Genomic DNA, 12625 nt, shown 5'->3' with positions numbered 1-12625 from the left:
TACTTTCTCTTGTCTGTTATTATGATTCCTAATACTTCTGTAATGCAACATCTGAAAAATTTTCCTGCTAAGTTAATGAAATGTTACTTTTAAAAAAAATTACATGGAGGAGCTTGAATATGCTTTGTCCAGCAGATACGTTAGTAAAACTGCAGAAAAATATTGTGAATATTGTCTTTTTAGGACATAGTAATTTCTGATGCCTCCATATGTAGGCATATTTATGAAAATATAATTTGCAGTCATCACGTGTGAGTAAGGTGGATATTGTACTTGTGATTTTTTTTGTTCTGACTGAAAAAAATCAACATTTTTTTAATCTAAGATTTATATGCAGTATTCTTAATAAAATATATTAAATATTTAATGGATATCTTTTAATGATCTTGCTATAAATATGACTTCACTCACTTCTGGTAGGAAGATGAGCTTGTTTGTTCTCCCAGTGTAAGGTGTATTCTGTAGTAAAAGACATGGACTATGTTTATTATAGTATCTATAATTTAATTTGTGCATAGATAAACTTGAAATTTTGGAAGTATTTGTACATACGAGGAATTTTTTTGACCTTAAATATAACGATGTGGTTAAAGTTTCAGGTTTTCTTTCTTTCACCAACATCACCCCTTTTATAGCTGTTCACCAGCTATAAAACAAAATAGACTATGGCAATATCAGGCACATTGAGGTTGGTATGGCTTGAATGGTTGTGATGGTGAGTTGAAAATACAAAAGATTACCAAAGTTATTTTGTCATAGATATTTGCCCTGCTCTTCTGATGAATGCTTCTGGGCCATTGTAACATTGGATAAGATGGGCTATTGTAAAGGAAAACTTAGGAAATCTGTCAGCGCCTAGCTGTTCAAACTTTATCGTATTTTAAGCATTTTTTTATACTAGTATACATTTTCTGCTATTTGTAAAGATTTTGTTTCTTATTGCTTCCTAATATAAGTAGTTTGTTCTTACTAGCAGAATAAAATCCTAAAAATGTCATCTTGTAAGAGTTATGACACTATTTCCCCACCTCCCTTTTTTTTTTTTTTTCCCTTCTCTCTTTTGAAAAGCATTTGGACATAATGAATGCCCTGATCCTGGAGTGCCAATTAATGCTCGGCGTTTTGGTGACAACTTTCAGCTGGGGAGCTCAATTTCTGTTATATGTGAGGAAGGATTTATTAAAACACAAGGAACTGAAACAATTACTTGCATGCTAATGGATGGAAAAGTGATGTGGAGTGGACCTATTCCTAAGTGTGGAGGTATGTATAATATTTCTTTCTGATTCAGGAGAACTTGATGTAATGTCTTTTAAGTTGTCACCAAATGAAGTTCAGATTTTTGCAAATGAATAGCACAAAGCTCCTGTAAAACCTAGTCCTTAATAAAGGAGTCTAGTGATGGATGCATGCGCTTTTATTATAAACCTGTCTGCAGGAGTGAATTTTTCTCATAACTGTTATAAGAACAGAAGAAAAACATGGAAAAAATGGCGTAGACATCAGTGATATGAGCACTGTTAACACACAGTTACCTTTGTAACAATGAAGGCTCATTGAAGAAACTTACTATGACTGGAATGGGAATAGTTTACACTGCATACTTTCAGATAGATCTCATTTGGGACTGGTGGAACTACAATTTCCGAAAGACATTTTATGTTTGGAAGGATCACTCCTGTCTTTAATTTTCTTCTTTTTAAAACATATATTTGTCCAATTTGAGAAAGTGTTCAAAGCAATAAGCTTCAGAATTAGCAACACACCAGTAATATTCATCTCTGCATTTCTGAATTCTAGTTCAATTAGTATCATGACTGGCCTTGTTAATACCTAGGAAAAAGAAATAGCAGGAAAGAAGAAAATAAGAAAATCCTTCTGTTTTCACTGAACTTTATTTTAGTATATTGAATGTTTCTGTTCTTCAGTTTCAATATTTAAATCTCTTGTTCAACTTGTCATTCAAGGTTCTTAAGCAGTCAAGAACCCTGAGAGTGTTTGGTTTTGTTTTTAATTATTTTTACCCAGTTTCATATAGAAAGTTTTCTTCAAAATACAGCTGTTGACTTCCTGCTTCAGACAGATGAACAATTTGTAATCATTTGAGTGGTCAGTGACATTTGCTAATACAATGTTACCCAGATAGGTGGTAGATGTCTCATCCCTGGAAACATTCAAGGCCAGGTTGGACAGGGCTCTGAGTAACCTGATCTAGTTGGAGATGTCCCTGCTCCTTGCAGGGGAGTTGGACTAGATGACCTTTAAAGGTCCCTTCCAACCCAAACCATTCTATGATTCTATGATTCTATGAATATTTGATTAGAATGAGGATGTTGATCTCTTTTCAGGTCTTTGGTTATAGAATTTAAAACCATTTGAGAGGTTTTAGCTATCTGTTGCAGTGCTTATGTTTCTTCTATGCACAGTGACATGTAAGCTGTGGAAGATTCTCTTAGCAATTGATCTTCCTATTTATAGAAATTAAATACTTCCATACTTCACAACCTCTAAAACACAGTGTTATGCATATTTCCTTGCTCTTGTTTATATTAATAGATATAAAAAGATAATCTTTGTTTCATTAATTGTCTACATTGTTTGTTTCCCTAACAAGATTAGTACAGGCTATAATGCACTTGGGTTTTTTTATAACGTTCATGGACCTGTATAACACTGCTAATAAAATATAAGGTTGTATTTTCAATGTTACATTAAAATCTTAAATTATGGGAATATTTTAAAATGTCTGTCCATGCACAAGACAATCTGATCCATAGGTGGTCTGAGACTGTAAATGGAACATATATTGGAATCCTAGAGGTTGTGACACTTGTATATTTGAATGAGATGTATAGATCATTTGTAGAGTTAGATATATTTTTTTAAATTTAAGATAAAATTTAAAGACAAAATGAAAATATTTTTAAGCTAATAGTGTAATTTGGTCTGTTGAGATGTTCAGAATTTTTATTAACTGTGTACACATTTGCCTGTAACATAGCCATTTCATATAAGGTGAAGTTTGCTTGCTCTACATACACCTCATATTTCATTGTCATATATATCAAGGCAAAGGCATGAACTCCACATACTGACTAGGAAACACTGAATGTAACTGCTGTGCAGTTTTCATTCCACTGTAGAAATGTTGGGTATTACAATATATAGGAGAGATCCATTTAATAAATGTAGTGCAGATGGACAGGGCCAGGATACTAATTTTTCAGGGCAATCCTGACCACCCTCTGCTGAGGCTTCCTCCAGCCCTGCCCATGGACCAGGATCTGATTTCAGCTCAGCCTAGGGCTATTGGTCCCTGCCCCAGCAATGCTACAAGAGCGCTGGTCTCCAGCTCTGTTTTCTGCTGGTCTCAGCATGCCCATGGGAGTTCATAGTTTGACCTCAGACCTAACCCATCAAATTGCATTCATCTGATGGTCACTTGACCATCACCAGACCCTTTTCCTGTCACCTATCCAGTCCTATTCACCTTGCTCAAGTGGGGTTGGATGATGCTCTGTGAAGGCACTAACTTTGCCTATGTGTGTAATCATCCTTAGCTCCTGACTTCTATTCTCTAGTGAAGCAGCCCTGCTTTTGCTGTTCCCTGATACTTTTTAATTTGAGATTCCTGTCCTTGTGCCTTTCTATGTGAGGGTATATGGAGGATTTTCCTGTAATTTCTTGTAATATTATGTTGTTGTACCTGTGTTGCAGCTATAACCTTCGTCTTCCCGCATAACCCCTGTAATGCTTAATATCCTACTGTACTGTAGCATGGGTGATAAGCTCTTGGAAAAAAAAGGGTCTAAAACTATAAATCTACAAGATGTTTAGTGATTAGCCCATCATCCTCAAAGCTTTCTTTGTACTCACATAGGGAAATTTCCTGCCTCAACCACTGCACCTTACTATACAAAGAAATAAATAAAAATGACTTTGTGAGATTTCTTAGATCAGGCTAAGATTGATTTTCTGTATTTGGCATAGACCTGTGTTTAACAAAGAAATTCTGATGGTGACAACCTCTAGTTATGTTATATTTCTAGCATTTTGTTTTTAACAGACTGATAATAGGTATGAACCTGCCAGGCAACCACCAAATAGAACTGGAAGAAAGAACAGGGGCTGAAAATCAATGTAAAAAAAGGTCAGGGAAAAAATCCTTCGGCAAGATGACTGGAGAGTTTTGTTTTCTAAAAAACAAGGCTCTTTAAGATATGCCCGGTCATCCAGCTATTCTGAAGGGAAGGACTCCTGGGTCTAGAAAATCAGCATGTGATGGTGAAAGCCAAATAAAAAATTCTATTGCAACTTGCACTGCAGGCATCAGGAAGAACCATAATCAGGGAAAAGGTAAGAAAGATTTTCTAAAAAAAAAAACCCCACAAAACAGCAAAATACACTATTATTTTCAGATCCCAAATACAAAGAGAAATTATTTCTAATTTAGGCAATTCTATAGCAGGAGTTAATTTTAATGTAATATTCATAGAAGTATTTCTGTAACAGAGTTGCTTCTTTGTATTCCAAAGATAATCTTTAACACTTTCATGTAAAATTTGTGAGAAAATGGAGCTTTGTACAAGTTTAGCAATACTTTATTACAACTATGGTAGTACACTGGCTCAGAAAAAGGCCATCTGCTATTCCTATTCTTATAGAATCATAGAATCATAGAATGGTTAGGAAGGGACCTTCAAAGGTCATCTAGTCCAACCCCCCTGCAAGGAGCAGGGACATCCCCAACTAGATCAAGTTGCTCAGAGCCTCATTCAGCCTGGCCTTGAATGTTTCCAGGGATGGGGCTTCCATCACCTCTATGGGCAACCTGTTCCACTGTTCTACAACCCTCATTGTAAAAAATTTTTTCCTAATATCCAATCTAAATCTACCCCCCTCTATTTTAAAACCATTACTCCTTGTCCTATCGCAACAGGCCCTACTGAACAGCCTCTCCCCATCTTTCCTGTAGGCCCCCTTGAGGTACTGGAAGACCGCTATCAGGTCTCCCCAGAGCCTCCTCTTCTGCAGGCTGAACAGCCCCACCTCTCTCAGCCTGTCCTCATAGGAAAGGTGCTTCAGCCCTTTTATCATCTTCGTGGCCCTTCTCTGGACCTTCTCCAACTGGTCCATGTCCTTCTTATTTGGGGGCTCCAGAACTGGACACAGTACTCCAGGTGGGGTCTCAGCAGGGCAGAGTAGAGGGGGAGAATCACCTCCCTCCACCTGCTGGCCACGCTCCTCTTGATGCAGCCCAGGATGCGGTTGGCCTTCTGGGCTGCAAGGGTGCATTGCCGGCTCATGTTGAGCTTCTCGTCCACCAGCACTCCCAAGTCCTTCTCCTCAGGGCTGCTCTCAAACCATTCCCCGCCCAGCCTGTATTTGTGCCTGGGATTGCCACGACCCAGGTGCAGGACCTTGCACTTGGCCTGGTTGAACTTCATGAGGTTGGCACGGGCCCACCTCTCCAGCCTGTCAAAATCCCTCTGGATGACATCCCTCCCCTCCAGCGTGTCGACGGCACAACACAGCTTGGTATCATCGGCGAACTTGCTGAGGGTGCACAGAACAATTGTTCTTGTTGACATATTTTGTAGCTTATAGGCTCCATATATATTATGAATATGTGTAAGTGGTTATATACAATAAAATGTAGAGATGATGAATGCTGGAGAGTTAACTTTCTGACTACTGAGGTGAATATGAGTTTAAATACCTTATTGTTTGACTGTTACTGTTTGCTGAAGGTAGAATGAGAAAGGAGCTTTAAGGTAAAAGGTGACAAACACTATTTAAAAACCATCAGTGAGGAAAAAGACAGTTTAAATCTGCATATTTCGAAATGTTTGCAACATACTGAATTCTGAACTTTGTATAGCTTTTAGAAGCCCTTACTTCCTACCCAATAGGAGAAATACAGGCTATTATGTTCTCAAAAATACAAAATACCTCTTCACAACAGTTCATCATTTTAACATAGGAGATTGGTAATCTGAGAACAATGAAGTTCAGATAAATGTATTATTCATTATCTTCAATCTGAAAGTGTGTTAAAGAAAGCAAAATTAATCTATTTTTGTAATGGAGAGGTCCAGAATAATATACACAACGGTATATACTGTGCAGCTTTGTCAAAATGAGCAACCAAAATGCTTTGAGTTTGTATTAGGTGAAAAAAATACAGAAACTTAAGAAATAACCATGTCTTTGGGGGAAATGCTGTATACGTCATACTACTTTCAGTACAGACACATGCATGTCAGCAGTACAGTAAGACCTTTCCAGCTTCTTTGTGATATACAGTGTAGCTCATTTATTTTCATTGTGTAGCCTCGTATGCATGACCACTGGAGCAGTGGTGTTATGAAACTTTATGGTGCAGTTTTCTTTTCCTGAGAAGTAAGATGCTTCTGCTCTCTGGCTAAATGTTTACTCACATGACACTAGTAATCAAAACATTTTCTGATAATTAAATACATAAAAAGTTATATTGGGCAGAGTATACTCTCAGCAAGTTTGCTACAGCAACAAACTGGGAGGAGTGGCTGATGCGGCAGGGGGTGGTGCTGCCAGAGGGACCTCAACAGGCTGGAGAAATAGCCTAAAAGGAACCTCATGAAGTTTAACAAGGGGAAGTGCAAAGTCCTACACTTGGGGAGGAATAAGGCTGTGCACTGATATATGGTAGGGGCCCATCAGCTGGAAAGTAACTTTGCAGAAAGAGCCCTGGGGGTCCTGGTGGACACCAAGTTAAACATGTGCCCTTGCAGCAAAGGTGGCTGATAGTATCCTGCGATGCATAAGGCAAAGTATTGCCAGCAGAGTGAGGGAGGCGATTTTTCACCTCTACCCTGAGTGCTGGTGAGGCCGCACCTGGAGTTTCTGTGCAGTGTCCTGGGCTTCTCAGTACAAGGCAGACATGGACATACAGGAGAGAGTCCAATGAAGGGCTGCAAAAATGATTAAGGGATAGGAGCATGTTTCCTGTGAGGAAAGTCTGAGAGACGCGGGACTGTTTAGCTTTGGAGAATAGAAGGCTCAGAGCAGGCTCTTGTCAATGTATATTAATACCTGAAGGGTGGGTGCAAAGAGAACAGAGCCAGAGCCAGACTATTTTAGTGGTGTCCAGTGACAGGACCAGAGGCAATGGGAACAACCTGAAATGCAGGAGGTTCCATCTGAACATCAGGAAATGTTTCTTTTTTTTTTTTTACTCTAACGGTGACCAAGCACGGGCATAGATTGCCCAAGGAGGCTGTGAACACAAAAGCTGTGTATCATGTATCTTCCCCACCCCCCACCCCCCTTAATAAACAAAGTCCCTGACTAGTTCATTTTGAAATCAGTTTAAGGCTATCCCTTGTCTTCACTGGAAACTGGATCAAGTCTGTATTAAATTTACATACAGTAGTAATACACATTTACTAAAAGACTCCATCTTTGCAGCAGTAACATTATGTCCTCATAGGATCACAGAATGGTTTGGGTTAGAAGGGACTTTTAAAGATCATCTAGTCCCATCCCCCTGCCATGTGCAGGACATCTTCAACTATATCAGGTTCCTCAAAGCCCTGTCCAGCCTGACAATGAACACTTCTAATGATGAGGCATACACAGCTTCACCAGGTACCTGTTCTGGTGTCTCACCACCCTCATCATAAAAAATTTCTTCCTTATATTGAATGTTTATCTACACTTTTTCAGTTTAAAACTGTGTTGTCCTATTGCTATAGGCTTTGAAAGGTCTCTCTCTTTCTTGTAAGCCCTTTTTAAATATTGAAAGGCCATAATAAGTTCTCCCTGGAGCTTGTTTTTCTCCAGACTGAACAACCCCAACTGTCTCAGCTTTTCTTCATGGGAGAGGTGTTCCATCTGTCTGATCATTTCTGTGGCCCTCCTAACCTTCCCTAGCAGGTCCATTTCCTTCTTGTGCTCAGGACTCCATAGCTGATTGCAGTACTCGAAATGGGCTCTCACAAGACCAGGGCAGAGCGGAAAAATAACTTCCCTTAAACTACTGGCCATGCTTTTTTTTATGCAGCCCAGGATACAGTTGGCATTCTGGGCTGCAAGCACACATTGATTGCTTATATCCCATTTTTCATCCATCAATATCTCCAAGCACTTCTCTGCAGGAAAGCTTTCAATCCATTAATCTCTCATCATGTTCAGGTCTACTGACAGATCTTATTTGCTTTGGAAGTGAATATTGGAGTGTTTGGTAACAGGCCAAAAAGTTTTTGCTTGTGTTTAGAAATAAATTACAAGTAATTGTTGCATTCAGATAGTTGCAAAATCCATGCATACAATGTATAACTCACTTTCAGCGCTTTACTAACTATTTATTCAACAGTAGAAGAAAACTGTAAGCAAAAATAAAAATCTTTGCCCACATACACACTCATAGAATGATCTGAGGGACCAGGGACATGATGTCAGTTGCTCTTCCTTTACCCACCAATGCTGTAACCCCATTGTAGAAGGCCACCAAATTTGTCAGGCATGATTTACCTTTAGTGAAGCCATATTGTCCCCTGAAAACTATCTCCTCCTCAATGCAGAGATATAATAAGATATGACTATTGCTTGATAACCTTCTTAAGCTGAACCTGGAGAATCCAGTGATCTCTTAAGTTCAATTCTTATTTATAACATGGGAAAAGTGGGTAGTTTTATTAGGACTTCGTCTAGAAAAATGGATATCCAGTATTTGATACTGTGTTGTTGAGAACTCTTTGACAAATAAATCTTTGTTCTCATCCAGGTTGCATCAGTGCACATCTGTACCACACAACAGATGGTAATGGAAAAGAGAGTGATGTAAATGGTTCAATTTTACTGTTCGCTTTGTATGATTTGGTACTGTCCACAAAAGGTGCTACCTACTTCTTCATGGCTGACATTTTGTGGAAGCAATAAATTTTGCTTCTGCCTGCTTATGTAAGGCTCTGAAATGTATGTTGCTTGTTTTCTTCTTTGCCTCACATATAGAACATATAAACAGGACTGATCAAATTATGACAGTTTTTAAACACAATGTTTTGTGTCCTTTATTACAGAAAAATAGATTGTACCTGTAAGAATACAGTATAAAAAGCTTTGTCAGAACTTACTGAACAGTGTATTTTATCTTTTTAAGGTTTTAATTCAGTTGTCTTTACATACAGGGTCTGTCAGCTTCAAAGCCTTGTTGCATATTCCTGCAACTGGATTTTTAAAATTTGTTTGTTATAGATGTCTTGTTTTGAAAGTGATAATTGTGAATTACATACAGTAAGTCTATGTTATTATAGCTTTCTCTTTGTTTCATTTTTAGCTCCATGTGGTGGGCACTTTTCATCTCCCAGTGGAGTAATCCTCTCTCCAGGCTGGCCAGGGTATTATAAAGATTCCTTGAACTGTGAGTGGGTGATAGAAGCTGAACCAGGACACTCTATCAAAATTACATTTGAAAGGTCTTGGCTAATGTTTTTCTTATTTCATATTTTCCAGTTTTTACTCAGAAGCAGGAGTTTATTAGCTCTGTCATAACACTAATTTACACTATCTCTAAAATCAAGCAATTGTATTATCAGGTAGGCTTTTGCAAAACACCTTAGTGCCTTCAGAGCATAAATTTTGTCTTCAGTGTAATTTCTACTTTGATGCACTGAAAAGCTTTTGGAATTCCTACCTCTTGCATATATTTAAGCTTGTCTGGTCCAGTTAAATATTTTGCTGTTTTTAAAGATTAGCATGTTTCATTTGCTCATAACCATTTTGCTATAATGAGTTATACTTGTGAAATATTTTTTTTCTCTCACACCCATTAAATCTTCAACCTTGAAAATATGAATCAGCTGTGAAAACTGAATGAAATGCATTCATATTTTTATCCAACATTAATATTTAATTATCAAATCAACTGAACTGTTTTTGTGAAAGGACTTATGCTCTCAGGATGAAATTCGTTTCCCTAAATTACTGCAGCATTCCTCTTTTCCTACATTACTGCCTGTTACTTAGGCCCCTTCCTGATTCCAAGGATTGAAATGTGCTGAGGACTTTAAATTTCTCATGGTAGCAAGATGTAGACATTTCATTTAAGCTCTTTATGAGAAAGCAAACCAGAAAATGTAATTTAAAAAAATACTACAAGTTCTACATATTTTCAAGGATGTTTTAGATTCTTTTAAATTGTAAATATTAATAAAGTTAGATTATGATCTAGGAAAAGCAGATCTTTAATGATCAAAGTTATAGCACACAAATATCATGCAAGTACGTTTTAGTTGCTATTTATGCAGCATAGTTTAACTACTCCACACTCAATTTGAAAGAGAATATATCACTTCATTTTAATACAATTCAAAAGATGGTTTTGGCCAGGTATGAAAATTATCTTCTTTTAGCAAAATATATCATTCTGATAAGATTTTTCTAGTACTATAGCTTACACAATAATAAAGTGCTCACATGGCATTATAGACAATCAGAGGATGGGTAATATGGACAATTCAAAGATATTTCCTATCCTTAACATCAAATGAAAGCTAGTCTTTCAAAATCACTGTGCTATACATCACCTCAAACTGAAACTTTACCAAAGTTTTGCAAATTAAAATACAAAAGAGAAGTGAATAACTCCTTCTTGCAGAAATTAATCAAACTTATATTAGATCAAAATTAAAAGAAAATTATGTGTTTTCTTTATTGTCTTGTAAATCAAAACTAAAAATAAAACATTTGGAACTTTCATTAACTTAGATTTTTGAAAAGAAAAATAAATCTTCAAATTTATTTTTAAATTAGGATTTCATTTTCAACTACATATTTGATGTGGACAATCATTTCAAAGTGAAAAAAAAATTGCCTTTTTATTTGCAAAGTTCTATGCCAGCTGGATTTTCTTCCTTTGCACCTCAGTTTCATTAAATCTGACAGTCTCTTGTGTACACTTTTTGTTTGTAATGCATTAATGCCTTGTCATAAAATTGCATAACCTCTATTACTCTTGTAGGTGAAAGCAATAATAACAAGATGTGGTCTCTTTAGATCACAGAGAAAGCTCCTATCCTCTTTATAACCTAATCTCAATATGACATTATGACACTTTTTTTCCATTGTGGCTCATTTTTGACACTTTTGTTGTTTGCTATAAATTGAACTGGTATGCATATTGCTCAGATGAAGCAATCCAGAGAGGCTTTACTTACATATAGATGTGTGTATACTTATGTGTTTCTGTGCAGGAGTACATGTAAAATACATCTATATATGTTCATAGAAATGCACTTAGATATATAATTACATGTTTGGATTTAAAGAAGTTATTGCATAAACCAAATAATGAAATAAATCTTTATAGTGTACTGAAAGAAAACATTTTATAAACTACTAATGTTAGGTTTTTTACTTAGACATTATTTTTCACATAATTTAAATTTACATTCTGAGCATTCATACATTAGCTTCTTTTTAAAGACTCATTCTAGTCTGACTGTCCTTATTCTGCCCCTTCTGCCTGCAAACCTTCAGCTAGACTTTAAGACAGAAGGTTAATTTTGTTGAAATATACACTTTTTATACTATAGCCAAATGTCTTTTCTACATGAATTAAATAAAAGAAACTAATATTTTGCCCAATTCTTTACATTTCACCTTTATCCTGAAAAGCAAAGAGAAAAACCATTTCTAGCCTTTCTTGGTGCAAATATTAAGACTTCCACAATATATGTAGGTATTTGAAAGATTTTTAGTTTTTCAGTCACGGTGCAACATTTGTAGTACATGTTTAAAACATTAATATCCTTTCTGTTTGAATTTTCTAAGAGGAAGGGAAGAGTTCTTATTAATATACATTTCCTGTGGAGTGACACCTTAACATTGCATCAGTTTGTCACTGGCATAGTAATTTATTTCCTTTCAGTCTACCATCTTCCTATATTCCTACGGCTCCTCTCCTATGACATTGAATATATGCAAGGTACTGCATTGTATGACTGTACCCTAAATGTTCTTGTGCCATGGAGCCAGAGATATAGGTGACAAGACAGAGATCTACAGACAAAGCGAATAATAATAACTTTTTTTTTTGCTTTCTGAGGTTTCATAATAAATTTTTCATATTTTGTTTTATGATCCTGCATGCATACTTGAAAGAGTTTACTCCTGTTGTACAGGCATAGATACAATAGATAATCTGTTGGATTTTTGTTACAAATTAGTAGCTTTTTAGGCTGAATTGAAATGCCAGAAATGAGAAATGCAAGTGCTATTCTTCATTGTAATGAAGTGTTTATCATGAAGCCTAATTATGAGTATTTAAATGCTAGGGATGTTAATCGGCAAACTACTGATTGGACTACTAGTCACATTTGAATGATGAGTTTACACTGTGCAAAAGGATATTCTGCTCATATCTTGACACTGCATTGAGTTGACAGGCTGTCTCTTAGAAGCGAAGATGCATGTTGTAAATACTAAAGCAGCTTTATCAGTTCAAATAAGAGGAAAAAGTATGTCACATCCTGTGTTAAAGTTTGTTTCACTCCTATGTGCTTGAATGAATTTTTGTGAGTCCTCCATAAGAATAGACCTCACATGGCAATGAAGCCATCCAGGTTAATTTAAGAATAGTGAC

General features: G+C 36.6%; 1 protein-coding gene across 4 annotated transcripts in view; it reads left to right on the top strand.

Annotated features, from left to right (window-relative positions):
* CSMD3 (CUB and Sushi multiple domains 3) overlaps nucleotides 1–12625 on the top strand; it is a 743929-nt gene that overhangs the window by 406307 nt on the left and 324997 nt on the right. For all 4 annotated transcript variants that reach the window (XM_086741185.1, XM_086741184.1, XM_086741183.1 and 1 more), the window contains 2 exons: nucleotides 1069–1263; nucleotides 9320–9458. In XM_086741185.1, the coding sequence (XP_086597311.1) occupies nucleotides 1069–1263; nucleotides 9320–9458 (334 nt within the window). The remainder of the gene's footprint in view (nucleotides 1–1068; nucleotides 1264–9319; nucleotides 9459–12625) is intronic.

This window comes from Chlamydotis macqueenii, chromosome 2, assembly GCF_036417535.1.
Source record: "Chlamydotis macqueenii isolate bChlMac1 chromosome 2, bChlMac1.mat, whole genome shotgun sequence".
NCBI classification, from domain to species: Eukaryota; Metazoa; Chordata; class Aves; order Otidiformes; family Otididae; genus Chlamydotis; species Chlamydotis macqueenii.
The sequence above is the reverse complement of the archived record's forward strand: the minus strand, read 5'-3'. Positions and strand labels throughout refer to the sequence as shown.